The sequence below is a fragment of the Antechinus flavipes genome, chromosome 2, assembly GCF_016432865.1.
Source record: "Antechinus flavipes isolate AdamAnt ecotype Samford, QLD, Australia chromosome 2, AdamAnt_v2, whole genome shotgun sequence".
NCBI classification, from domain to species: domain Eukaryota; kingdom Metazoa; phylum Chordata; class Mammalia; order Dasyuromorphia; family Dasyuridae; genus Antechinus; species Antechinus flavipes.
Window position 1 is genome coordinate 592,979,775 of NC_067399.1, and position 27,843 is coordinate 593,007,617.

The following is a 27,843-nucleotide window of genomic DNA, read 5'->3' on the forward strand; positions in this document are numbered from 1 at the left end:
GTTGATTAATCTTACCTATTTCTGGAAAACCATGGTTTTAGGAAAGGATCCTCCTATAATGAACACACTGATTTCTAAATACTTTGTATACTTTAGATTGTTAAAAAGTAGTGAAAAGCAAAACTAACTAGCAAAAGTAATCCATATCATTTTCTTATGATCAAGTATGTTAGTTTTTTTTTAAAGCTAGATAAATTTAGAAAAATAATTCCTCAGAAATAACATCATTAGTTCCAAAAATCAACATGCATATGTTTCTAACAGTTCTAAAAAAAAAAAAAAATACTTTTGAAAGTCAGCTTCTGACAATTTTATTAATTTTGAAGTACAGCTTGGTAGTATAGAAATTAATTCACTTGTTCAGTAACACTGACAAGTCTATCAAGTGAAACAAGAAAGGACAGCTAGGAAACCTAGGAAAGCTAGGAACCCTAAAAAGACCTGACTGACCTCGGGTAAACTATTATAACCTTCTTTAGCCTCAGTTTTCTCCTGTGTAAATGAAGGTTTTAGAATAGCGTCTCTATGGCTCCTACTGGCTATTTAAAAGGGAACATGCATTTCTATGTAAGTGAAGGATTGTATTTGAAGCCTAGTCAAAAAAAAAAAAAAAAAATGTGAGTTAGCCTAAAGCACAGTAAAGAACCATTAAATAGGAAGTGGTTTAACAGAAGGAGTCTAGATACCATTAAATTATAGCATGGTGGCAGATAACTTCTTTTTAATAATACAATATATACAGTATGAACTTAAGATGATTTCTTGAAAAACTTCATTTATACAGAATCATATCTACAAAATTAATATTTTAATGAAATTGGAGATTATGCACATGTATACAAACAAATTTCACCAATGCAGACAAAACACAGAAATATTAAAAAAAAAAACTTTCCATTCTGGAATAAAAATACATTTTTACTATATAGCTATAACCATCATTTAATCATTTTGTTTGAAAATCTTTATATTTGGATTTTTCAATTAATTACTCTTTTGAAATTCTGGTTAAGAGTGCCACCAACTGGCAATAAAGATTTTTTAAAAGATAATATTTCATAAATGTCAAAAAAGTTTTGTTCTTAAAGTTACTGAGGAAAAAAACAAGCACAAATCATTAGAGCCAATATGCATAAGAACAGTAAATCACAGTGAATGAAAAGATGACATAAAAGATTTTCACCAAGGTGCCATGGAATATTTAAAATATTAACACAGACTAAAGGTTTTGTTTTGTTAAATCTAACTTTATAATAAAATGTAAAACTTGTGTACTTAAAAAGAAATTTAAACATGTCATAAAAGGAAAATTTATTTACTTAAGAAATATCATTAAGACACGATATTTCAACATAATTAGATATATTTGTCAGCAACACCACTTGGCATTAACTAGAAAGTTAATGCCATGTGTTACAAGTTTTTTTTTAAAAGGAAAAATAAATATCAAATTTTGGTTAATGCTGAGGAATCTGTAGATCCACAGCAACCTATTTAGATAATACCAAGCAGTCCTCAAAAAAAAAATTTTTTCCAAAGTATCATTGGGCCACCCAAATATACACATGGAATAACATTTCCCTAACCTGTTACAAAGGGTCATGTTATTTATAATAGGTGTCCTTAGAAATGAATTTCTGAAAATATAAAACTAAATTAGTATCTTTGGTTATTCTATATCAATCCCTTGGCTTGATCAGCTGGACAGAATTGAGTTCTTCAGCAATTACCCTTGAAATAACTTCTAAAAATAGGACATCCTAAAGCTGTTTGCATGAACTGTACTCATTAATCAATGATCCTTCCATGGTTTAAAAAAAAAAAAAATCTTAGATATTTAAATAATTATCTTTGTCCATATATGTTCCTATGAACAAATTTATGTGTATAAACGCACATACCAAGAAATTCCAAACTGCACAGGATTATGTAATTAGGAAAACATTTTTCTCACATTTGTGGAAATGTGGGCACATGGGGAAAAAAGACTATTTAATTAGGGACGTCATTCAAATATTACCCTACTCTTTTACACTAATGCTAAATCTTCCATTTTAATTCTCAAAGCTTAATGGGCTGAAAAATTAAAAACTGAATTAATATGGGAAAATTGCTGCTAATAATTTAATACTTTGTGCTCACCTTTTAAGATATGATAACTTGTGTATACACACACACACACACACAATTCCCTGCTAGAGACCCTAAAATACTGATACCTAACTGAATGAATACATTGAGTCTTTAATGATTTTTTTTTTTAAGAGTATACAGTATACACTATTTTTTACAGATCTCTAGACTGGCTTTCCCTTCTTGTCTTCTCCTATATATTAAAAATAATAATAGTTTATACAAATCCTTCTGCACTTGCTTACACAGGAGTTAAAATAAATCCACTGTCAACTACACAGATTATCTAGCTGAAATATCTAGGTTTTTATATGCCCTGGTTTTGCTCAGTCCTGATTCAAATATATAAAGATGTAGTGTATGTCACATTAAAAAAGAAAAAGTAAAATATTTTCTTCAAAAGATTTTTACTTGAACTTATATTAGAAATAAGAATATGGTCAACATATACTTTCTAATGGCTTTCTTCCAAAAATTAACTCCCTAGTAAAGATTTCTCCAAATGGAGATATGCAAACATAAATACTAGAATCATTAATTTCCATCTCTGACAAATCTAGACATTTAAAAACTTATCTACACAGCACATAATGAACATACAAAAAATTTATGCTGATCTCCTGAATATTGATTCATACATGGAAAAAAACTAAAATTGTACCTCACAGTATGTCTATATGACAAATCAAGCTTGGTTTGGTTGCACAAAGTACAAATCTGGCTATAGTTAAGTAGTCACTAGGAGTGTCAATGAAGGCCTAAAAGAATAATGGAAGGGTGGGGGAGGGAGAGAAAGATATGATTGCACTTACCCAAGAGTATTCATTTTTTACTTTCATAAATTACACATGAAAAATAAGACACATTATGGTATATTAATACTAATTCTCAGCTAACATAAAATAAAAAATCTTTGAATTTAATTTTATGAATTTCTGAATGGGAGCTGGAATTCTGAATACATGAACTAAACATACAGAAAATATACATCACATCATGGAAATATTTGAATATTATCCTTATTTAGCACACTTCTTTTTGCAACATTGTGAAATTAATACTAGAATTTTAAAACAAGTTAAAGGGATGTTACTATGATGAACCAAACTTTTAGAGTTCAATTTTCTTCAAACAAAAAATCTTCCAGATCCTAAAATAATCAGATTCTAAAAAGGGTTCATTTCACTTTTTAAAAATTTGAAATTAAACAAAAACTAATAATTTTTAACAGTTACAACCATCGAACATTAGCCAAGGCATTGTATTACAACAATAATTTATAAGCATACAAAACGCAAGCATTAAAATTTTAAGAGATGGGGCCAATTTAAGTAGCATCTTGACAAGTACAAATATTCAACAAACACTGAACTTTAAACACCTATTATGTGCAAAGCATTGTACTAGGCAATGGGAAAAATACAGAGATAAATTTAAAAATGGTCCCTGCCCCAATGGAATTTATATGAATTAGTATTGTTACTGCTCATAAAAATTAAGTGCACATTTTAAATAAATATAGTAAAATCTCTCAATAGGAATATGCATTTGGCTCTAAAAATCCTTTGGTTACACATAGGTGATTGTGATTTTTAAATTAAAATATAATAATTTTTGAGGAATGATACTGTAATCTATAACATAAAATGGATCTCACAATGCAAAGGAATATTATTCAAATAAAATAACCTTGACAAAACATATCAATGATGTTTTTTCCTTGGGACTTGAATCCAAAACACTATTACTTTTTTTCTTATATTAATGAAGCATATGTATATCACAGCTTTTTAAATAGTCTACTGTTCTAATGATTCATTCAATATTACAATTTGGATTTAAGTCAATGAAAGTTTTTTCCACAGATACTATAGGGAATTAGTTTTATGGAAATGAATTCTAGGCAACCATTTAGCTATCAATCAAAAGAAATGTGTGAAAATGAGACAACATTTAAATACACTGAACCATGCAAGGGTGCTATAAAGCAAGTATCTAGTTGTAGGAAAAGTTTAACAACTGGTTACGACAATGAGAAGAATCAATGTCTGAACATTTTTTGAGATACTATACACATTATCACTAGCTAACTTTTCCATTCCACTTCAAATACCACTTTTAAAATCAAGTTACAGAACCAAACACATATCCTACTATATACATGGCTAAATGTAATGAAAATTCCAAAGTTAATGTCTTATAATTATTTGTGTTTAGCTCATTTTAGAGTAAGAAAGTGCATATTAATGAATGGTTTTTAACGCCTGTCTTTTCATGCATATTTTAAAAAGGTTTAATCACCTTTGATATGTAAGGCATGTTAATGGGAAGAGAGATGGAAAAATAGTGTTTGAAAGCCCTTGTTGTATTGTTCAGCATCTGATATGACTAAGCGAATTAAACTTTTTTTGGGGGGGGCAGGGGAGAGGAGGGGGGAGATTCATCATTAATAGGATGTTATATTCCACAGTGCAAACAATTCATCTTGAAGCTTACGCTACTTACAGTACACGCAACTCATTCAAATGGTCAGAGACTAGCAAGGATGGGTCATATCAAAAAGTCCAGTACTTAAATTTGTATCAAACAGGTAAAACACTTTCACTGATTGACACACAGATCATAAGAAAAACTTCAAAACGCCACCGAGGTCTGTAGCACCTGCTCCTTCTGCAGCTTTTGTCTGTTTACTATGCAAGAGCTTTCTGTTATGTTTGCTTCATCCTCTGTTCTAGTTCATGCTGGTGTTTAATAAGACGTTCTATTTCTGTTCCTAGTGTTTGTAGATTTTCCTTTTATTTTAGTTTATAAAATGGGAAGAAAAAAACACAAGAAATATTAACTCACACAAATAAAAGATTCACTTTGAAATTTCTTCTCCTATTAAGCATGTTTATTTCCCTCCAATCCCTAAGTTTAGATTCTTTTTAAGAACCAAGGAAATGATCTGTACTTAGTGAAAGCCTGTCAGTCTTAAATAAATGCATGACAATCTGACTAAGGGATGCCATATGGTAATTGATAATGCACAAGAGATTATTTATTGGCTTTTAAAAACTCATAAAAGAATGTCAAAGCTCTAGAAGATCATCTGAAGCAGTAGTTAGATCAAATAGCAGCAGTAATAACTAAAAACAAAGTCTGTGAGCATATAATATTTTGCTTAAAGTCATTAACATTTGCTAAAGCAATTAATTATATGTAACTGTAAACCAAACTGAAATCAAAAATCTGTCCACAATAAACAAATTCAAAAGTAATAAACTTCCAAATAAGGTAGGAAATTTCAGCTAGAATCTATAATAAGCTAAACTAATTTTTTCTTCTCTAAATCATCCTATAGTATAGTGTTATTATTCACCTTGTTTGAAAATAAAGTAGGTTTTTAAAAAATGTGAAAGCATGAGGGAGAAAAATAAACTTTAAAAGGAATTTCTACCCTCAGGAATAAACAGCTGGGTTATAATACAGAAGTAATCTACCATTTGGTAGATTTGGGGTAACACATTTTGTAAAATTTATTAGATGAAAATTTATGAAAAACATAAATACCTTTAAAGTAATATTTTTAAGTAACGTATCCTCCAAAACAGCCTGTAATTTTCGGTTGATCTCCAAGGAGAGTTCTAATGTCAGCCCACTGTCAGCCGGGTGAGAAGTGTACAGGGATGCCATTATGCCTCCTCGTCTACTCAGATGGACCTTGTTAAAATCGGATGCCTCTGATGACAGTGTGCCTGCTTCTTCTCTTAAGATATAACTCTGAATTATTCTAAGGAAAAAAAATTATTGTTCCATCATTGAATGCTTTAAAAATGTATGGGAATTGTAGTTAAATTTCATACAGTACTTTAATGTTTGCAAAGCACTTTATAATGATCATTTCATTTATTCTTCACAACAGCCCTACTTTTACAGATGAAGTAACTGAGGCTGGGAGGTTAAGTGACTTGCCCAAGGTCACACAATTCATTAAGTCTATGAGGCAGGATTCAAAACAAGTGTTTCTGCTTCTAAGTCCAGCTCTCTATGCATTGAGCTACTGTCAAAAATGGTAATCTTTTAGATGCTTAAGTGAAATTATAGGCTTACTGTATGCTATTTCCTTTCACATATTCTTCTTGATGTTCCTCAAACATGACAAAGGGTCCATGCATTTGCCCAGTCACTTGCTATGCCTGAAATGCTCTCTTTCCTGATGTTGGCCTCTTAGAATTCCTAATTTAATTGAAAAATCAGTTCAAATGCCACCTTCTATATGATAATTTTCCTCAGTCTCTCAAATGTTAAATGGTTCTCCTTAAATTAAGATTTACTTTGCACCTGAAGAAATCTTTCCCAATGGAATGTAAGCTCTTTGGGAACAAAGATTGTCACATTTTTTTCCTTTTGTATCCCTGGAGCTGAGGGTAATATTTCACAGCAGTAGATATTTCATAACTGCTTGGTGAGACAATGAGAACATTAAGTAATCACATAGTGAGAAAAGAGTATCTAAGTAGTAGCTGAAGGTTCAAGGTTTTTTTAAATTCTGTTTTTATAATTTACTTAACCTTTCTTTATGTACCTGTTTCCTCATCTGCAGAACTGGGAAATATTCTGCTTCAAAACATTGTTGTGAGGAAAGAAAGAAATTTGTGTAAGATAATTTTGTCATTTATAACATGATATATAAAGGAAAACTATTATTTTCACTTGATATCATTTTTACTATGACAATGCATTTAGCCAAATTAGAATACAAATATAAAAGAAGACACTTCAATTTACTTCAACTATTATTTGTTAAAAATGATTTAGTAATTCCTATTATCCAGGCAGCTAAAAATCTCCATTTATTTATAAAACATTAATATAAGCATTATATAAAGCTAATTTCATTTGTTAAAAATGATACTAGCTTTATTATTTCATTAGCTATATTCCTTTCAAAAAGAATCATGTGTAATCACAAAATGTATAGGTGATTTTTATTAGTATTAATGTTTGTGAAGGAAAATTATATTGATCTGGCTCTGAATTAGAATGCAAAAATCTCTTAACTAGCTATACTACAGGAATAAGCTAGGTTGTTCTAGAAATTGTTTCTAAATTTAAAATTAACATTATTAGTACTTTAAAATGAAAAAGTAGGTCTAAGAATTGTTTGAGCACAAAGATGTAAATGATTACCAAATTTCGCTTGCAAAAATATGACCCTTTGCTAATAGTTGACACTGTTTTAAACAATATATAATCATCATACATACTTGGTTTTTTTCCTAATTTCTTCTACTAATTGCTTGATGTGATCCTCCATGAATTCAATCTTTTCATTTTTTCGGGCATGAGCTTTCTGAAGCCTTACTATCCTCTCAATCAACATAGTCTTATCCACTTCTGGAAAGTTATCCACAGCCACAGAGGAACCGGTATTTTCTGGTGATCGATCTTCTGTACTGCTTCGAGCATTAAGGGACCCTAAGCCAAAAATTGATTGAGAAATGAGTCTAGTTTATTATTATTTTTTAACACAATATCACTTAAAATTTTTCATTTAATATTAAAAATTAAACCTTCCTATAAGAGTTTTAGTTGACAATACCTAAACATGGTTGAATGATAAGTCCCTTATTAGTTCAAGGTTCAGAGATGCATCAAAAGAATCTAAAACTGTTTAGTATTACAATGTGGATATGGGAAATATGGAAAAAATTACAAACTTGAAAAACCAAATTTCAAGTTATATAAAATATGAACTACTAAATGTGAATTAAATTTAACAAACATTTAACAGCTGTAAGTGAAATAAATGAGTCAATTGAGGATAATACGTTTCATGCTGTGTAAGCATCTGGGTAGTCTGAGTACCATCGAGGCATTCCTGAAAGGCCTAGGAAATGTTGAGGGAAGAAGATTATGTTAACTCCTAGAAACATCATAGAGAAATGGATTTTTGCTCACAGGTCATTTAGTATGTAGCCTGTGAATAGTGGGAATCAGTGAACGAAGCCTCCTATAATTGCAAAGACAGCTCCTATGCAATAACTACTGTGTGCTACTATTCTAAGGGTAGGGGATCAAAAAATAAAACTGATAACTAGGAGAATTAGGAGGGGTTTCCTATAGAAGATGGAAATCTAAATTGTGCTCTAAAGAAAGTCTGGAATTCTAGGAGGCAAAAGTGAAGAGCCCAGGCATCCTAGACATGAGGAACAATTTATACAAAAGCACAGAGGGAGGAGTTAGGATGTAACAGGTTCAAGAAGATGGCAGGGTAAAAACAGAAATTCAACTGAGCTCTCCCAAATTCTCTTCAAGTAATTTTAAAAGAACACTTAAAACAGAATTCTAGAGTAGAAAAACCAACAGAAGATCAGAGTGAAGCAATCTTCCAGCCTAAAACAATTAGGAGGTCAGCAGGAAAATCTGTCTCACTAGGGTGGTAATTATGGTGCAGGGCAGAAGAGGCTCTGCCTTGGAAGCAGCTTCACTGGCAGGGGTAGGGGCAGGGGTAGGGGCAGCAGCAGCAACTTTCACCCCACAGATAGTAAGGAGGCCTCAGACTGGTCAGAAAGAGATTCCTTGGCTGGCATTGCAAAAGGGATCCTGTTGTATTGCTCATCCACAGCTCTGGGTTGAGATCCCAGGGAGAGAAGGACCATAAGCACACTGATATTTGGGGTTCTCAGGGGGCAGGAACAGAAAGGAACACCAGCATTTGCAGCTGCAGAAGAGCAGAGGTTTGAGTTACAATTCCAGGGAGAAAAGAAGTGTCAGCACTTATGGCTACAAAGGGGGTAAAGACCAGGGCCCAGACCAGGAGTGCATTTATCACATCTCTTCTTAGAGCACGTCACCTTAGGAGAATTGAAAACTTATCAAAACTAGGTCTAAAAATAGTGGCATAGGGCAGATAGGTGGTGCAGTGGATAGAACACCAGCCCTGAAGGTAGTAGTATCTGAGTTCAAATCTGGCCTCAGACACTTAACACTTCCTAGCTGTGTGACCCTGGGCAAGTCACTTAACCCCAATTGCCTTTGCAAAATAATAATAAAAATAAAAATAGTGGCATGAAAAACCTGAAACTTGGAAACAGTGTCTCCTCTACCCTGGGATCATAGCCCAAGTTCAAAAGTAGACTGGAAAAATGAGCAAAAAACAGAAAAAGACTCCAACCATAACAAAAGTTACTATGGTGAGGGAAAAGATCAAGACATAAATTTGGAAGACAACATGTCAAAGCAGCTCTAGGCAAAGCCTCTAAGAAAAATATGAATTCAACAGAAGCGAAGTCCTAGAGGAGCAAAAGAATTTTTCAAGTCAAATAACAGAGATAGAAGAAAAGTTAAGAAAAGAAATGAGACTGATGAAAGAAAATTATGACGAGTATTGCCTCTTACTAAAAGAGGCACAAAAAATGCTAAAAAAACAAAAACAAAAACAAAAAAAAACCTCCTTAAAAAACAGAATTTGCCTAATGGTAAAAAAGAGATACAAAAATACACTGAAGAACTTCTTAAAAAGCAGACTAGGCAGGAATGCAGGGCTGGTTCAATATTAGGAAAACTATTAGTATAAATGACTACATCAATAACAAAAACAATAAAAATCATATGATTATATAAATAGGTGTAAAAAACCCTTGTTGTCAAAATACAACATTTATTCTTATTAAAAACATTAGAAAGCAGATGAATAAATGGAGCTTTTCTTAAAATGGTAAGCAGTATCCATCTACAATAATCAGCAAGCATTATATAGAAAAGCAAGGATGCCCATTATCACCATTATTCAATACTGTAATAGAAATGTTAGCTATTGCAATGAAAGAAAAAAAATTAAGAAATAAGGCAATGAGGAACTAAAACTATCACTCTTTAGTATACTTAGAGAGTCAACTTATAAAAGTAGGATTAATGCTAAATTGGCAGTTTTGAAGTGTTTTCATAACGTTCATTTAAGACAAGAAATAGGACTATTTGACATTCATAATTATATGATGTTTTTTGTTTTTTTAAAGAAAGCATCAAGGAATAAAAGAGTTTGAAATTTCAGAGGGGAAAAAAAAAAACAGCTGAAATAATTAACAACTTTAGTAAAGTTGCAAGATATAGACCCATATAAACCACTGGCATCTCTATATCGTACCAACCAATTCCAGTAAGAAGGGACAGAAAGAAACTGCCCTCCTTGCCCTCAACCAGGCAGGTAGGGTTAGTGACTTGCCCTGGGTCACACAGTAGGAAGTGTTATGTGTGTGAGGCCAGACTTGAACTTATGTTGTCCCGATTTCAATGCTGGTACTCTGTCCACTGCACCACCTAGCTGTCCCAGACAGAAAGAAATTTTATTCAAAATAACTGCAGCAATATCAAATAAAAGGAAGAGACTGGAAACAAATAAACTAAAAAGTATTTCAGTCATCCAGGTAAGAAAGAATGAAAAACCTGAATTAAGGTGGTGGCTGTGAAAAGATGGGCAGAACAGACAAGATTTGGCAAATTAAATATAGCAAATAAAGGAAAAGGAAGAACTAAGGGTGATTCTAAAATTTTGAAAATGAGTAACTGGAATGGTAGTTATGCCAACAGAAATGGGGAAGCTACGTAAGGAATAACTTTAGGAGAAAGAGTTGCAATTTGAACTTTTGAATTAGAGAGATCCATTGGACATTCAGATATAAAAAATGTCAAGTCCATAACTGGTAATATAAAATCAAAGCTTAGACTAGAGATTATGATTCTATGTAGAGAGCCAGGAGCACAGAGATAAATAAACCAAAATGAGCTCATCTAAAAGATGAGCAGACAAAGGGGAGAGAAAAAGGTCTAATAGATAACTTTGGGTTACTGCCATACTTAGTAGAGAAGGGGAGAATGATAACTCAGCAAAAGAGAGTAAGTACAATCACACAAGTAGGAGAAAACAAAAGAGGTGTCACAAAAACCAAAGAAGATGGTAGGGTCCAGAAGGTACCCAAAAAATCTATAAGATTTTATAAGTGAGTTAAAAAGCATTTCTAATATACTAAGTTTGGGTTAGACCTAAATGCTTGGGGATACAGACTAACTGTAGTGGTCAGAGAAGACTATTTGATTAAGAAAGTTACAGGGATAGTGAAGAGTTATAGGGTAGATGAATGGCATTTCCTTTTCACACTAGATGAGATTATACCTTTTATGGGTGGGGTAGAGAATGGGTACAAACAGGACAGCATGGGATGGAAATGACCAGGCAACAGAATGGAAGGTCAGTGCCAGGTTTAATACTGTGAACCTTCACTGTCTTAAAGGTCTGGGTGCAGAAGTATGGCAGGAAGATAGCCAAATATGAAGAGAAGGAAGAGGAATGAGAAAAGGCCACATACCTGAGAAGTTAAGAAATCATTACTGAAAGAAAACATTTTCTTGAATGGATGCCCATCAATTGGAGAATGGCTGGGTAAATTGTGGTATATGAATGTTATGGAATATTATTGCTCTGTAAGGAATGACCAGCAGGATGAATACAGGACAGAGAGACTTGGAGAGACCTACATGGACTGATGCTAAGTGAGATGAGCAGAACCAGGAGATCATTATACACTTCGACAACGATATTGTATGAGGATGTATTCTGATGGAAGTGGATCTCTTCAATAAAGAGAGCTAATTCAGTTTCAGTTGATCAGGGATGGACAGAAGCAGCTACACCCAAAGAAAGAACACTGGGAAACGAATGTGAACTATTTGCATTTTTGATTTTCTTCCCGAGTTATTTTTACCTTCTGAATCCAATTCTCCCTGTGCAACAGGAGAACTGTTCGGTTCTGCAAATATGTATTGTATCTAGGATATACTGCAACATATTTAACATATATAGGACTGCTTGCCATCTTTGGGGGGGGGGGGGGAGAGTGGAGAGAGGGGAAAAATCGAAACATAAGCGAGTGCAAGGGATAATGTTGTAAAAAATTACCCTGGCATGGATTCTGTCAATACAAAGTTATTATTAAATAAAATAAAATTTAAATTAAAAAAAAAGAAAAGAAAAGAAAACATTTTCTGACATATAAAGGACTCAAGACTATAAAAAACTAATAAAAATAATAACCAACAAGATATGAGGAAATAAAGGCAACAAGGGAAAAGACGGAAATGGCAGGGTCAACTGAAAGATTTTAAAGTATGCGAGACTGGCGCATGTTTGTGGGGAAAAGGAAGAAGCCAGTGGATAAGGAGTGATAATTAAAAGAACTGTGACTTTTGTTAAAAATATATATTAAAAACACTATAGTGCACTAACAAATGCTAATATTTACAATCTGACTATAAATTGCTATAAACTGTCTTCAAAACTTTTATTCATTTCAAAATTTAATTTAGAACATAATTAATGTCTGTCCTAAGTGAAACCAGTTAAAAGTTAAGAGAAAAGTTTAAGAAATCATTTGTTGTATTATTACTATTCCTCTTCTGTGTTAAATACTAGGAAAATACCAATTACATAGTTATGTTATACAATTATATATATTTATATATTATATGTAAACACTTATCTCAATATGCCTATAAATTCACATACATGTGTGCATGTGTGATTTTGAATATGTACAATTTAGGGCAAGTATACTAGAAAGAGCAGGAAAAAAAGATGAGGAAATGCCTAGTTAGAATTAGTTAGAATAAAAGGAGTAGATGAGAAAATAGAATGATGAGGTAAGAAATTTATGAATAAGCTAAATCCCAGAGAGAGTAATCAGAACTCAAGAAAACTCTACAAGCAAGCATTGCATAATATATTGAAGGCTAGAAATGGGGAAAATTTAGATAGTCAAATAAGATATTGGTGTGATAGTTCAGATTAAATGGTAACATCTAATATGTGCCATAATAAGGGTTGAGGGAACTGGACACACACATATTAATAAAGTGATAAAAATGAAAAACCTATAATAAAGAAACATAACGAAGACAAATTTATTCCTTATGAAGTTATTGAAAAACTGTCCTGAAAATTAAGCTAGAGAAAAATTATTTTTTATTTGTACATGATGAATGATAAGTCAAAATACTTATTTATAGCAATATTTTATCCTCCCTCTTTTGTCAAGGGGACTTTAAAAGGCTTACTGAACAGTTTTTGATTAGAGACAAGAAAAGGTGTTACCTCAATATTACTATTTGTAATTCAGGTGGATCAAAGAACATTTAGCAGAATGCTTTTGTGAACAAAAATATAAACCATGCTAATGACATTAATGTTCATTTTAAAATGAACCAACACAAACACAAATTCTCTAACTTAATATACTGTTCTTCCTTATAATCAAATGATGATCAGGATTTAAAAAAAAATTTACCTGATGAACTAGAACGACTCCCCATACTACTGACTTCTTTATCATAGCTACCATTCTCAATTTGATCTAATTTTCTTCGTGCTATAGGGAGAAAGAAGAGCATTATTTGTTATAAATCTAAGTATTGTAACTATTAAGTCCTAACAATTTATATTTGAGCAATTTAAACAACACAATAATAATTTTTAACCATATTCAACCAAGAATTCCAGTGCCAACAAACAGAAAATCATTGATAAATAAGGTAATAAGGTAATTAATAATTAATGCTAACCACTCACTTATAAAAAAAAAAGGCATCACTAAAATATTTTATATGGAAAAATATTCACATACCAGATAAACTGAGACTACATTTATATACTGAACAGATAAGTTAGTATTTAAGAGGGGAAATTCATCACATTGATGGGAATTCCTTTTAAAAATTTCTTCAAATATTTTCAATTATATTTCAATACATCCATATTTCACTGTATGAGTACTCCTTTCTCCTTACATATCCCTTCATATTTTTCATACTGTGAAAATTATTTTTTGTATCTTGGCAAAAATCATACATAAAGGACTTATTCTACATATAAGAGGCCAGGCAATAGAAAAGCTGTGTGAGGGCAGAGAATAAATGAATATTCTACAATTTAATAAATATCTGTAAGACTGGAATGTCTCCTTTTCAGGTCTAAATTTCTATTGATACCAGTATAATACCTGAGTTTTCCCTCTATTATCCCAAGGCTATCCCACTCCTCTTTTTTTCTTAATATATATCTTTATTTATGCCATTTACTGCATATGCCAGTTACTATAATATGTTGCTGCCTATGCAGACATAACTTATACCTTTCTATCCCATTCTGAGTAGTAGCTATTTCATTTTTCTCAAGTCTCAAGACTTACTATACATTATTCCCATTTTACCTCCCTACTTATCAGACTTTGTTTGTTTATACTTTGAGAAACCAGGGGCTATTTGAAGTGAATTCTGGTTTATTCCCTATTCTACCATTTCAAAACCTCAGAACATTATCTCCCATGGCTTCCTTTATTCATGCCTGATTAAAAATAAAAAATTAGTTCTTCTTAACAAATCTCTTTTTCTTATAGCCAGAATATTTTATAATTTCTATTAACTTGCCCTTGTAATCTTCCTTCCTTCCTTCTCTGCCTCCTTCCCTCTCTCACTCCTCTTCTGTTGCCTACAAACATATTCAGTTTTCCCTGATCTTCAAAAAAACTTTCATTTGACCCTGCCATTTTCTAAAACTAGCGAGTATAATGTAGAGAAAAATTGTAGCTGAAATCAGAAAGATCTAGGTTCAGTTACTGGTTCTCATCGCTCAAACCCCAGATTCTTAAACTGTGTTCACAACCCCATATGGGATTTTCTGAATGTGGCAGTAGCAAAATTATGATTTATTATCAATAAATTTACATTTGTGTAGCTACTCCATATACCTACTTACCTCAAGTCATGTAAAAATTTCTCGGGCAAAAAGTGGTCCCAAATGGAAAAAGTTGAATAAGTCCTGCTCTAAGAAGCTCTCTAAAAGTATGCAAAAGTGGCAAAGAAGCCAATCTTTATTAGTAAAGACAATTTCCTCACCTAGACGTTCCATATACTAATGAAAAGACAGAGCCAGTACCTATCCTTATCCTTTATCCAAAAACTATTAACCTATTTCTCTCGTTGAAAATCAAATTCTTAGAAAAGGCTGTACCTACTCCTAGGTGCTACTTCTCTATTCACTCACTTCTTAGCCCTAAGAAATTATAATGTCTAAATTCCCAAATTAATCCTTTTGCCTAATCCTCATTTTTAAAAATCTATTTATAGAATTTGTATTAACTACCTCTACTTTACCTATACTCTCTCTTCTGGGCTTTTATAATACTATTAGTAATTAGTTTTCCTTTCTCCTTTCCCATAATTAACATATTCCATTGGCTGTTTTTTGGCCAGATCATAATCCAAGATACATCCTCTAGAGCTCCCTAACTGTTGGTGTTCCCAATGCTGTTCTGTTTCTTCTTTTCTTCCTTCTCTGGACCTTCACTCTTAGTGATGTTTCAATAACAGCTCCCCTAGATTCAGAGACAGTATGAATAGATATATAAGGAGAAAGGAGTTCGCATACAATGAAATATGGATGTATTGAAATATCATTGAAAATGTTTGAAGGAATTTTGAAAAGAAATTCCTATCAGTGTGATGAATTTCCCATCTTAAATACTAAATTTTCAATTATCTTCATGTAGATCCAATAGTAGTTTTTTCTAAGCCTGGATCATTAAATGTTTACTGGACATTTCCCATAAGATATCCCATATTGTATCTCAAGCCCATGTGAAAAATAAAAATGGTTCCCTCCAAAACCATCTTTCTTCCTAATTTCCCCATTTATGTTATGGCTTGTAACTTCTACCATCTTTTTAGCTACTTAAACTTGGGAGTTATTCTTGCTTCTTTACAATGCTTCAACCACCATATCTAATAAGTTGCCATATTTCATCACATTGTCCCATTCTCTACATTAAAAGAGCCACCACTGTCATCACTTTATAACTAAATTTTCAAAAAATATCTGTGCCTATAGTCTTTTCACCTGCTCAATTCTTTGGCCAAGTGATATTCTTAAAACACAGATCTTTGTTGTACAATGGGTGTCATTGTACAGCTCACAATGCTCCAATAGTTTCCTACCTAATCATTAGTATTAAATACAAATTGTTTGATTTTTAAAGTTCATCATAATCTGCTCCAGAATTTCTAGATCTATTATAATATATCCCTTCACACAATTTACATTCCAAGAAACCTGGTTTGTATTATCTACTGTCTGCACAATTTTGCACAGGTTGTTCCCCACACTTGGAAGGTACTCTTTTCCTTCATGGTCTAAATTTCCCCCAAAGCTCACCACCTATTCCTCCTCTGGAAGGGATCCTTTCCTGATCCCAAACTAGTTTTCCAAATTTTCCAAATTACTTTGTTTATATTTTGTTTACTTATAGGTATATATGTCACCTCTCTAAAGGAATGAGTTCTCTGAGGACAGGGACTGTTTTATTTTGGTCTACATAGCCATAATGCCCAGTACTAAGTTCCTAGAACATGGAATATTTACTTAATTCTTGCTAGCTGAACAACTGACTAATTTTCATTACATTTTGGGTCTCCTGTGATGGTTAATTCTTCTGATATTGTGATATGAATATTGGTTACAAGTCGCAGGTATTTCTGTAGCAGGGAAGAGGAGCTTGGATCACCAAATGTACAACGTGATTTCCAAAATATGATCTAACCCATCATTTTCTTACTCAATTCTAGATCCAGATTAATGTCCCTCTGCTGACCCTGTCCAAAATGTTACTGGTGAAGTAATTCAATAGGCTATTTATGTAAGCAAATAATAATGTGAGTAATAGACATTCTTCATATAATTACTTCCTCGCGTGTGATTATGTTGGGCCAATTCCTCCGAAACGCCCAAGAATGGATTTCACTGAGATGTCTCTATAGGACTCGACCCAATCAATAGAACTTTGGATGGTGCCTGGCACATAGCAGGAACTTAGTTATTCAGTTGTTTTGAGTCATATCTGACTCTTTGTGAGGTTTTCTTAGCAAAGATAGTATTTACCATTTCTTTCTCCAACTCATTTTATAGATGATGAAAACTGAGACAAACAGGGCTAAGGGACTTACCCAGAGGTCACAAGAGGCTATATTTGAACTGAGGAAGGTGAGGCTTCATGACTTCAGACCTGACAATCTATCCACTATACCACCTAGCTGTCCCAATAGGAACCTAATAAATGTTTACAGATTGTTTCCCCACACTTGGAAGGTACTCTTTTCCTTCATGGTCTAAATTTCCCCCAAAGCTATGCCTTGCCTAAAGATAATAAGATCAATGAACAGAATTAATCGTGCCTGATTATACTTAGCAAGGAAATTTTGTGTGATTTCCACATACATATGCAAAGTATCTTACTAGATGAAAGCTTTTGGGCAATTTGCTATTATTGGGTCAAAATTGTTTTGTAATCAGCAAACCATCTTCATAAAAATTTTAGAGGATGAAGAAAGACCAAAGGTCAATAGCTGCTTATACTGTCTTCTCAATCAGCTTTTTCTGCTAGTGTAATTCTTTTATCTTGTCTATTCTTTTTTTCCTCTCCTGAAAAACCCTGAAAGTTTGAAAACTACATCACCACCAGAACATATTTCCTCTTTTCATAATTGTTAAACTCAGTGCTCTTCTCAATCTGTATGTGCCATTTTCCTTTCCTTATATGGCATGTGGGAACTGGAATATCTGGAATTCAAGTTTGGTGATTCCATTGTTAATCAAAAGACTACAACTGTAGAAATGGCGGTTATATGTGCTCTGCTTTATGCGGTTTTTGCTGTCCTTTCAATTTTATCTATAAATGTTGTCTGAATAAAATTGCTTAATTGGGTACTATATCAAGTCCTCTACTGTGCTTATTTTTCCCCACCTTTGCTTTTCAGCATTTCACCAGTATTTCTGAAACTATTCATAATCTTTGATTATCCTCATTATGTTTTGAAAATGTGCTTATGTGTTAAAATGATGGTTTCTTTGTCTACTACATCTCTCTGTCAGGAACAGATTTTATTCATTGCCTATGAACTTTGGGGCTTTAGGCTTCCTCAGTGTAATGACTTTCTTCTCATCAGTTAAGAGTCACTAAAAAGATAACCAGAATGAAAAACTTAGATAATTTCCCAACTTTTCCTTCTGTATATGAAAACTGCCATTATATAATGTTTTATCAGTTTTCCTTACCTTGTAGGAGTTTAGAGAAGTGAGTGGTGGGAAAGGCAAAATATTATGTTACCTACACTGCCAGTTACACTTAGGGATCTTTGAGCACTGAAAGCACTGTGAATGGTTAAGGAATTAAAAGAGAGGAGGAAAGAGAAAAAGGCAAAGTGACTGATGTATCCCCATAGTTATCTTTGGAATTTTTCTGATAGGGACTTGCTTTTCTTAGCTCTGGGTAGACTCTTGAGAAACATTCCCATGGCCCTGTAGCCTGTTTCTCTGCACATGAGTTCAAAGGGAGAGGAGGGAACTTATGTCAAAACAAAGAGCAAAGGTTAACATGTATTAACCTGTATTTCTAGCCTGTATTTCTGATTTAATTTTTATGAGCCCATCTTTAGAATCTAAAATAGATTATAGATACAGTAAATATTTTCATATTCATAATTAAGTCACCAAATACCAAGAAGCATACTGATTTCAATTGGCAAAAACTATCAAATTCTTCAAAGGATTTCTGCTTATTGATCATTTGCAACAGATGCTGCATAAGACAAAACTATCTACAGAAAGGGTTTACCAGTTTCTTCTTGAGTAATACAAAACAGAAAATCAAATGTCCTATGAGATTAAGTTTCTTCTTGTGCTTGGGTACAGGATGGACTGAGACATCCTTCTGAACTACAAGTCTTTTTTTTTTTTGTCTTTTAGTTTCATTTATATGTTGATATAGTTCAGTTCCTCCAACTGTAATAAACTCATTGTTTTGCAAACATCCTACATTTAAGTTAATATTTAATTTTGTAAGAACCTAAACTCTAAAAATTAGCGTCCTTTGCCAATTTTTTCACCACTGTGCCACAGAAACAGTAGAAGAAGCAACACAGGGTTAAGACCCTTTTGTATATTTTTCTGTTTCAAACATTCCTATGGCCACAGAATCCATGATATATGTGGTCAAACTGTTGATGAACCTTTCCATATTTCATGGGTCTTCAGACATAAAGACAATTTGTTGCCAAGATTGCAATGAAAGCCTTTTCAACCTGGTGGAATTGTGAAGTTCAGAGTGTGTTCTGGTATAGACCTGAAGAATGCAATCATATAAAACTAAAATTAAGCAATCTACTGGTAGGTTCTTAAAATATTTTTTAGCTAGCAATTCTAACTGGTTACCCAATTTCATCTCATTTTAAGACAGTATCAACTTGGTGATAAAATATATTTTTTGCTTGGGGATCAATCAGTTCAAATAAATTCAAAGAATCAGATAAATTCAAAGAAATTCATCACTTGAAGGCTGGCCATAAGATGATATCGAAAATTTTCTTGGCCATAGCATCTCAGTATTTTATACTTGGTTACAGAATAATTATGATTTCTGTCCCCAACTCCTCTCCCCTACTGATAGAGAAAGAACACCCAAGCAACAGGTCCTCAAAGTACTAAAAAATATTAAAAACAAAAAAGACAGCATAGTGTAGAGAAAAGAGTTAAGTCTTAGAAATGGGAGACAAAATTTTAAATTCTGATTCTCTTAACTAGTAATGTGATTTCAAACAGTACAACAGTTATACTAGACAATGATGAAGTTTCTTCATAGCTCTAAAATGTTGGCATTTTACTAATAAATGCTTTATGGGTATATAAGATATACCCATAGAGGATAATATTGGAACTGGGAGAACTGATTAGGAAATCAATTTGATTCAAAGAAATTTACATTAAAAAGAAACTACCAAATTATAAGAGAATAATTTTTGTAGAGAAGCAACATGAAAGAGTACATAGAGATGAACCTGGAGTCAAGAAAGCCTGGGTTCAGGCACATCTTTGATATATACTGATTGTTATTCAGGGCATGTTACTTAACTTTTCAATAATCCAAGCAACACTCTTAAAGATTCCAACTAGCAAAAGAGGGTGCTATTACACTCATAATAGTAGTTCCTCACAAGCCACTCCCTAAATTAATGAAAGCAAAGATCTAGCCCAGGGGTCCTCAAACTTTTTAAATAGGGGGTCAGTTCGCTGTCCCTCAGACTGCTGGAGGGCTGGACTATAGTAAAAACAAAAACTTTGTTTTGTGGGCCTTTAAATAAAGAAACTTCATAGCCCTAGGTGAGGGGGATAAATGTCCTCAGCTGCCGCATCTGGCCCATAAGCCATAGTTTGAGGACCCCTGATCTAGCCCTTACTACAACCAAAACAGTTATATAATAGAATGTTTTAAACCCTACTATAAAAGAGTTGATTTCATAAAACCTTCATAAATAAAATCAATACACACAAAGAAATCCACATGGAAGAAGCTTAACCTTGCTGAAGTTGCTTGGTGAGATCTTTGAGATTTGAAGCATGTTTACGTCTTTGGGTAACTAGTTCATCTTTCAGTTCTTCTACTTGAGTATTTAAAGTTTTTAATTCTATTTCTCTAGAAGTCAGTTCAGCTTGCAAAGCTTGGCTTTCATTCTTTCGAAGTTCTTCTTCTTTGAATAATCTACTTTCCTGAATTGAAAGCAAGGTTAAAATAACTTTAGTTATCCTATATACCTCTATTAATATTAATAATAAAATATAATGATTTTATCTGTTAAAAACTGCAAACTTCTTGAGAATTGAAGCTGTTTTTCCTACCATGTTTCATTGATCATGTCTAATATAACAATATGCAAAAAATGGTGACAAAAGATTTCTATGTTTTTTTAAAAAATAACTCACAAAACACACTCAAGTGCCGTGAAATATTAGGTTTTAGAAATAAGGGAACTACAACACACAGGATGAAAAATCTTCATTTTCTTTTCTATGTAAAAAAAAAATTGGTACTTTCCTCCCTCCCCCAGTGTGGTTTTGAAAAAAGTCAAGAGGATTGAATCAAATTACAATTATAATAACAATTTTAAAAAATCACAAAAGAGCTCAAAATGAATGGTAATATATGATCTCAATGGATCTTAGAACATTATGCTGATTGTGTTCTCCATTATCTTGGTTAAAAAATTAACTTTATACTTACCAAATCAATATTAGTCTGTTTCATGTGTTCATAATGACTCTGTAACTGACTTTCACTACAGGAGAGTTTATCAAATTGTGACTGTAAAGAATTAGATTCAGATTGAAGTTGGGCATTCTTACTAGTTAATTTTTCTGTAAATAACAATAGCTCAGACTCTCTTTTTCTACTGCCTTCAATGTCTTCTTGTAGGTCATTAATCAAAGAATTCAGACTTCCCACTTCTTCAGACAAGTTTTCAATTTCTTGTTTACCACTAAAAAAAAAAGGGCCATTAATGAAAAAAATGTACAAAGATTGCTAAAAGACACTGATTGGTCTTAAAATTTTTGTCCAATATAGAACTCTTTCAAGGTCAAGTACTAAACCAACCAATTTTTCAGATACTTTTAAGGAAAAAATTATATACTTTTATCAATGTTTAAAAGACAAGGAATAGAAAAAGATAATATAAAACAAAACTGTCATAAAAATAGCTACTTCAGTTACCACCAAGAATATAATTTTCATCTTATCTCTAATGGAGAATCTCAAATCAGGAAGGCCCGAATTCAAATATGACTTAAGCACTTAATAACTGTGTATCTCTGAGGCAAATTATTTAACCTATCTGCCCCTCATTTGGAAAATGGTAATAATGCCTACCTCTCCCAGAGTTGCTATGAACCAAGTGACAAAAACCATGTAAATTTTAAAGTGTTATATAAATTCAAGTTTATTATTATTATTACATTAAAAACTATTCAAGGAATTTCTAAAACATTCTCCTAAAAAGAGTTCAAATGAAGGCAGGAATTTGAGAAATCATTTTAACAAATAGTACCTCACAGCAAGAAAAAAGTTAATAAGAATAGCAAAGGGATATCTGAGATGGAAAAACACGAATGAACCTAAAAATATTACAAATTAAAATTCATAGGGATACTCCTTTTAAATAGTTGACATATGCTGTTTCTGAAAATTCTCATTTCACAATTCATTTCTATATAGTAATCTAAAAATATATTCTACAAACAGAAAAAAAAATCTAATGACAAAACAAATGAAAAACTTTTATTTAATACCTTTGAAGCTGGTCTTGTAACTGCTCCACAATTTTAACTCTATCCAATAAATTTTGAATTTCAGCTTTTTGGCGATTAATAATCTCTTTATATTTGGATAATTCATCTTCTGTTCTTAACCGTTCATCTTCTAGACATTTTACCTGCCAAATAAGCAAGCTATATGATATTCCCTTGTTTCTTATAAAATGTTAACTGTAGTGACTATATATTAATATTCTATAGATACTCTTTAGCCAGTGTGGCAGAGTTGTGAAAAAGAAAATGAGGAAAAGGGGCAGCTAGGTGGTGCAGTGGATAAAGTACCAGCCCAGAAGTCAGTCGGACCTGAGTTCAAATCCGACCTCAGATACTTAACACTTCCTAGCTGTGTGACCTTGGGCAAGTCACTTAATCCCAAATGCCTCAGCCAAAAAAAAAAAAAAAAGAAAAGAAAATGAGGAAAAAAGAAATCAGGATTTTAATTTCATTTTCTTTTACTAAGTATTACCTGTACAATAATTTTAAGGCAAATCACTTAATCCCTAATTGTTTTCTCATCTCTAAAATAAGCAAAATACTTATCCTACTCAAAGAATTGGAGAGACTCAAAATCAAATAATGTATATGTAAATATTTTGAAATTACGAAGTATTATATAGATCCCAGACAAAATATTTTGAAAAGATAGGTTTATTTTGAAAAACATGATAGTATTAACAAAATATTTTATAAATATCTAGGACATTAGGGGGAAGTGAAATTATTTTTTAAAATGAGGACTATAGATAATATATATTGGATTTACTAGATTATTAGAAATTAAAAAGACATTAGTATATCCAGGGGAATCACAAAGAAGGGTTTTGTAGTTTTAATGATAATTTTCCCTTTACAACTATTAAGGTTTCAATAACCTTACAAGTTGACTGGCTGTCACTGTATATTGTCTTAAAAGAGTTTTGAAATTGATATAATATTCTAAAACACAATGGCAAACACATTAAAAGAACACAAAATCAGACTGTATTTCATTATTCAAGACTGCCATATAATTATGTCTCCCAAATTCCTACCCTCTTCCAAATTACTCCTTCAATAAGCAAACAAATAAACAAGATTCATAATCAAAATTTAAAATGTTTCTTTATTCTTTCTTTGGTCAATGAACTAAATGTAATTACCTTTGTTCTTAGTGTTCGTAGCTCATCCATACCCTCCTTAAATGTCCTCTTCAAATCTTCTAGTTCTTTTATTTTGGCATGATGCATCTTGTAAAATTTTAAAAAGGAGATCACAATATAATGTTATCCATCACGAATCAACTAACTTGCCCCAAACACTTTGCCTGTTCTTTGCAGTGGGCAGAAACCATTTTTGCAAAGGAAGCTGTCCTGACTTTCTGCATTTGTTATATGGTAGAAGGTATGTACAGAACATAAGTATTCACCTCTAGCTGATCAGACTTTTCCTGCATTTGCTTCTCTAGTTCTCCTTTTGTGACTTTGAGCTTTGCATCTAGCTCATATGATTTAATTTCTTCTGACTCCTGATGAAAGAGAATGAAATGAAAAACCAACAAATTTAATTTTTAAGTTTCACACTTTCAAAAATATAAAAAGCTCTGACCATTATATTTTTTTATTTGTGAAATTCTTTAACCATTGCTTTACCTTAATACAGCTATAAGTATACTGTAAAATTTAACCAACAGTGCCTATTTGACAAATATCAATAAGTAGAAATGTTTACAGAATTTAAGGTTTACAAACACTTTCTAGATATCTCAAATGAATCTCTGTAACAATCTTGTGAAGTATGTGTTATCCCCATTTTACTAAGAAGTATACTAAGTCTGAAGGAGGTTAGATGACATGCCCAGGATCACACAGCTAAGAGATTAAGAGTAGGATTGAAAACCCCAAATTTCTGCGTCCAAGTCTAATGCTCTTTTCACTCTATCATTCTCATATATATACCTCCACTCCAAATTTTTCCTCTAATATCTAATGCTCATAGCTAGTTTCAAGTTTTCTTCCCATCCTAGGTATATTAACATTAAGAATAATCTATTTTATTGGAAAGTGGCTGCAGAAATAAATTCAATATGAAAAATATAAACAGAGATAGCTTAAAGAATATTGTTAATTTTCTTCAGTTGCTTAGTTAAAAGGTAAAGCTTACTTGATATGCTTTTATCATTTCTTGACAATTTTTCCGTATTTGATCTGCCTCTTCTTTGGCTTGAGTAAATTTAATTACTGTTTCTTTGAGTTTATCTTTGGTTTCCTGAAATGGAAAAAGATAAAACAAGCAAAAATAATACTGGAGACTTAACAGGTTCTATTAGCTTTGTGGTATGGGAAAGTCAACTTGTTTGGGGATCTATTTTCTTGTCTTGAGGCTAGATCATATTATCTCTAAACACCATCTGGTTCCAATATCACATTAACCTAATGTTTAATTTCACCAAGTTCTCAATTAAAATTAGAATGAATATAAATTGAAAAGCTGTTTTGTAAATTATAGCATTCATTTAAAAGCTATCTATGTCCTTAATTCTGACCTTCTGAAATGTGATGGCTATGTGAAATCTAAAATAAAATAGTAAAGTTCATAAATGAAACATAATATTTTTATTTCAAAATAACACTGAAAAGCACTTTTTAATCACTGACATCAAACTGCTAAGATTTAAAAAGTTCAAAGTTCAATATCCACTCTTCTGGCTCAGGAAGATCTAATCAGAATATGTATATTTTAAATAGCAATTTTATTTGGAGTCAAGATATTCATTTGAAATTTTGCATAGAATAATTTTAAAAAGAAACTGAACCTATTAATCCAGTTGCTTTAAACAGTACTCCCTTCTTCCCTGACCAACATTACTGATGTTTATTAGATTTTGCCATCTGATTACAAATTAGAATCTTAAGTGTCGTTGATAATTTTATGATAAATCTGAAAATTTGTTGAAATCATGTTATTTTTGTAAACATTTGTCTTTGATATTAAAGGGTAGAGAAAATATTTAAAGTTTAAGATTGATATTTTTATTGGAGATAATTCTGAATGACAGTAATATCTGGATAATTTCATATGAAAAAAAATCTCTAAATAGCCTTCTGATGTAGCTATATAGTAGGTTCAATATGCTATTATATCAAGTTTCCAGTATCATTACCCATCACTGTATTTGAGGGCAAAATGTAATAGAGTATCATTCCATTCCACCTCAGTATTATACTACTAACCTTGTGCAAATCCATTTCTGTTTTTAATTTGTTTTGTGCCCATTTTACTTTGATGACATGTGAGTTGATATCTTCTTTCAGTTTTTCAATTTCTCTGCTCATTCTAGTGGCATCACTTTCCTAAAATATAATGTTATTAGTTGACATTTTTACTTTTCTATTTCCTACATAATAAAGATCAACCATAGGAATGTTCCCAGAGTAACTTCTTTGAATTAGTTATTGGAATTCGTGTCATGGATCCCTTAAGCAGTCTAGTAAAGCCTATGGAACCCTTCTCAAAATGTTTTTAAAAGCATAAAACAATATGACCGACTATATTATGATATAGTCCTAGATTATTATTATTTTTTTATTTAATGGACCACAAATCAAGAATCCTTGCTTTAATTTGTCAGCAAATAGCAAGGCTAAAGTAAAAATTTTTCAATGAGCTTTAATGAATTTAGTGGTCAAGAAGAAGAAGTAAGACTGATACCATTTAAGCCCATTGTTTCTAAGAGTTTATAAGAAAAAGTTATTATAACAAACTGAGTGAAACAAGTGGAGTGATAATAATTCTTAGGTAAGAATTTCTTGGATTCAACCACAAATTCCTTTATTAATTCTTCTAATACAAATTCCTTTAGCCTTTTCATATGGCTTAATAATTTTTGCTCCCTAATAGAGGTTCTGATAATCTCCTAAAAATTTCAGAGTCTAGATTTTTGCTTATATATTATAATAAAATTCAAGTTCCACTTTGACATCCCATAAAAAGATGCCCCTGAGTTTTAGGAAGCTATCACTAGAATGCTATATGTATTCCTAGTTTTAAAAAGCTGAAAAGCACTTTAAATATGGGCTACTTACTCTATGAACAAGTTTGTTTTCTTTTTTTGTTTTTGTGTTGTTGTTGTTGTTTTTGCTGAGGCAATTAAGGTTAAGTGACGTGCCCAGGGTCACACAGCTAAGAAAGTGTTAAATGTCTGAGATCACATTTGAACTCGGATCCTCCTGATGTCAAAACCAGTACTCTATCCACTGTGCCAATAACTGCCCCACAGGTTTGTTTTCTAATGAGCAGGATAACTAAGTTAAAAACTACTTGCAACACTGTTGGGAATACAACCTCAGGTTTCTTTAAGTATGGAAATAAAAAACAACAACAACAACAATTTAAAAAACTCCAAAAAAACAAAATTAAAAAAAATACAAAGTGCACAACTTTTAAGATCAATCTAACAAGAGGGCAGCAAAATTTCCAAATCTGAAAACTAGAATGACTCCTGACATTAAAATTTAATCTACCATTTGTGTTGAAAGTGTATACATCTCTCTACTTCTTTTCAATTAGAAAAAGTTAAAATGATAATATGAAATGCATTTTTTTTAGAAGTTCCTGGGAATAAGTGGTAAGATTCCTTAACTGAAACTTATCTAGCTAAAGTAAACAAAATAAACCAATACGGCCATATTTTGGCACATCAGTAATTTTCCTTTTCTAAGGCATTCAAGGATTAACAAATTGATAAATATGGCTAAAATGTTCACAAATGAGATTGTAGTCTAATTATATTTCAAATTCTTAAAAGTAAGTCACATATGAATGATATTATCTATATCCTATAAATGATCAAATTGGAAGCTTTACCTTGGAACACAAATTAAAATTTACAACATTAGTATGTATATAAGTGAAAAAAAGCCTCTAAGAAAGAAATAGTTACTCTAGGGATAAAATTTATCAGTATTTCATTGGTATCATATCAAAATTACTTTGTACAAAATAAGAATGCTAGCTTAGGAAAGATGCAAATTTGAGGAAATAGGCTTATACAGAAGACTTTTTTAATTGTTAAGTTTTGATTAGAAGACTAACAATTATGTAAGTGCAGAAAATAGTAAAGTTCTTATGTACAAAAATGTTCTACCTTTGTTTCATAGAGTTGGTGTAGTCTTCCTTTTTCTTGAGAAAGCTGTTTAACTTTGTTAACATGTTTCTCAATTTCTTTATTTGCATCTCTGAGTTTTCTTTCAAGCCCCTCCTTTTCTTTTCTAAGATCTAAAGATTCCTTTTCACCTCTGACGTACTTCATCACCATTGTTTCTTTTTCTTGGCGAGCCTCTTCACATTTCTTGTTTGCCTTTATTTTAATATTATTTTGAACAAAAAAGTAGTTTTACATTAAACATTTTTATTTATCTTTTATTTACTAGCATAATGCATGAAAACAAAGCTAAATATTTTAAATTATGCCAAAATTTTTACTTTATTATTAAAAAAAATCCCAA

The 27,843-nt window shown here is 31.9% G+C and overlaps 1 protein-coding gene across 1 annotated transcript in view; it reads right to left on the minus strand.

Moving 5' to 3' along the window:
- Positions 1 to 693: 693 nt before the first annotated feature.
- The window catches only part of CCDC186 (coiled-coil domain containing 186), a 64,778-nt gene continuing 37,628 nt past the window's right edge, over positions 694 to 27,843 (minus strand). The window contains exons 5-16 of the mRNA XM_051981474.1: positions 27,483 to 27,695; positions 25,570 to 25,689; positions 24,500 to 24,604; positions 23,766 to 23,864; positions 23,500 to 23,586; positions 22,337 to 22,479; positions 21,273 to 21,528; positions 20,572 to 20,761; positions 13,458 to 13,538; positions 7,383 to 7,593; positions 5,686 to 5,905; positions 694 to 4,925 (exon numbers count right to left, since the gene is read on the minus strand). Of these exons, the coding sequence (XP_051837434.1) occupies positions 4,842 to 4,925; positions 5,686 to 5,905; positions 7,383 to 7,593; positions 13,458 to 13,538; positions 20,572 to 20,761; positions 21,273 to 21,528; positions 22,337 to 22,479; positions 23,500 to 23,586; positions 23,766 to 23,864; positions 24,500 to 24,604; positions 25,570 to 25,689; positions 27,483 to 27,695 (1,809 nt within the window). The 3' untranslated portion in view covers positions 694 to 4,841. The remainder of the gene's footprint in view (positions 4,926 to 5,685; positions 5,906 to 7,382; positions 7,594 to 13,457; positions 13,539 to 20,571; positions 20,762 to 21,272; positions 21,529 to 22,336; positions 22,480 to 23,499; positions 23,587 to 23,765; positions 23,865 to 24,499; positions 24,605 to 25,569; positions 25,690 to 27,482; positions 27,696 to 27,843) is intronic.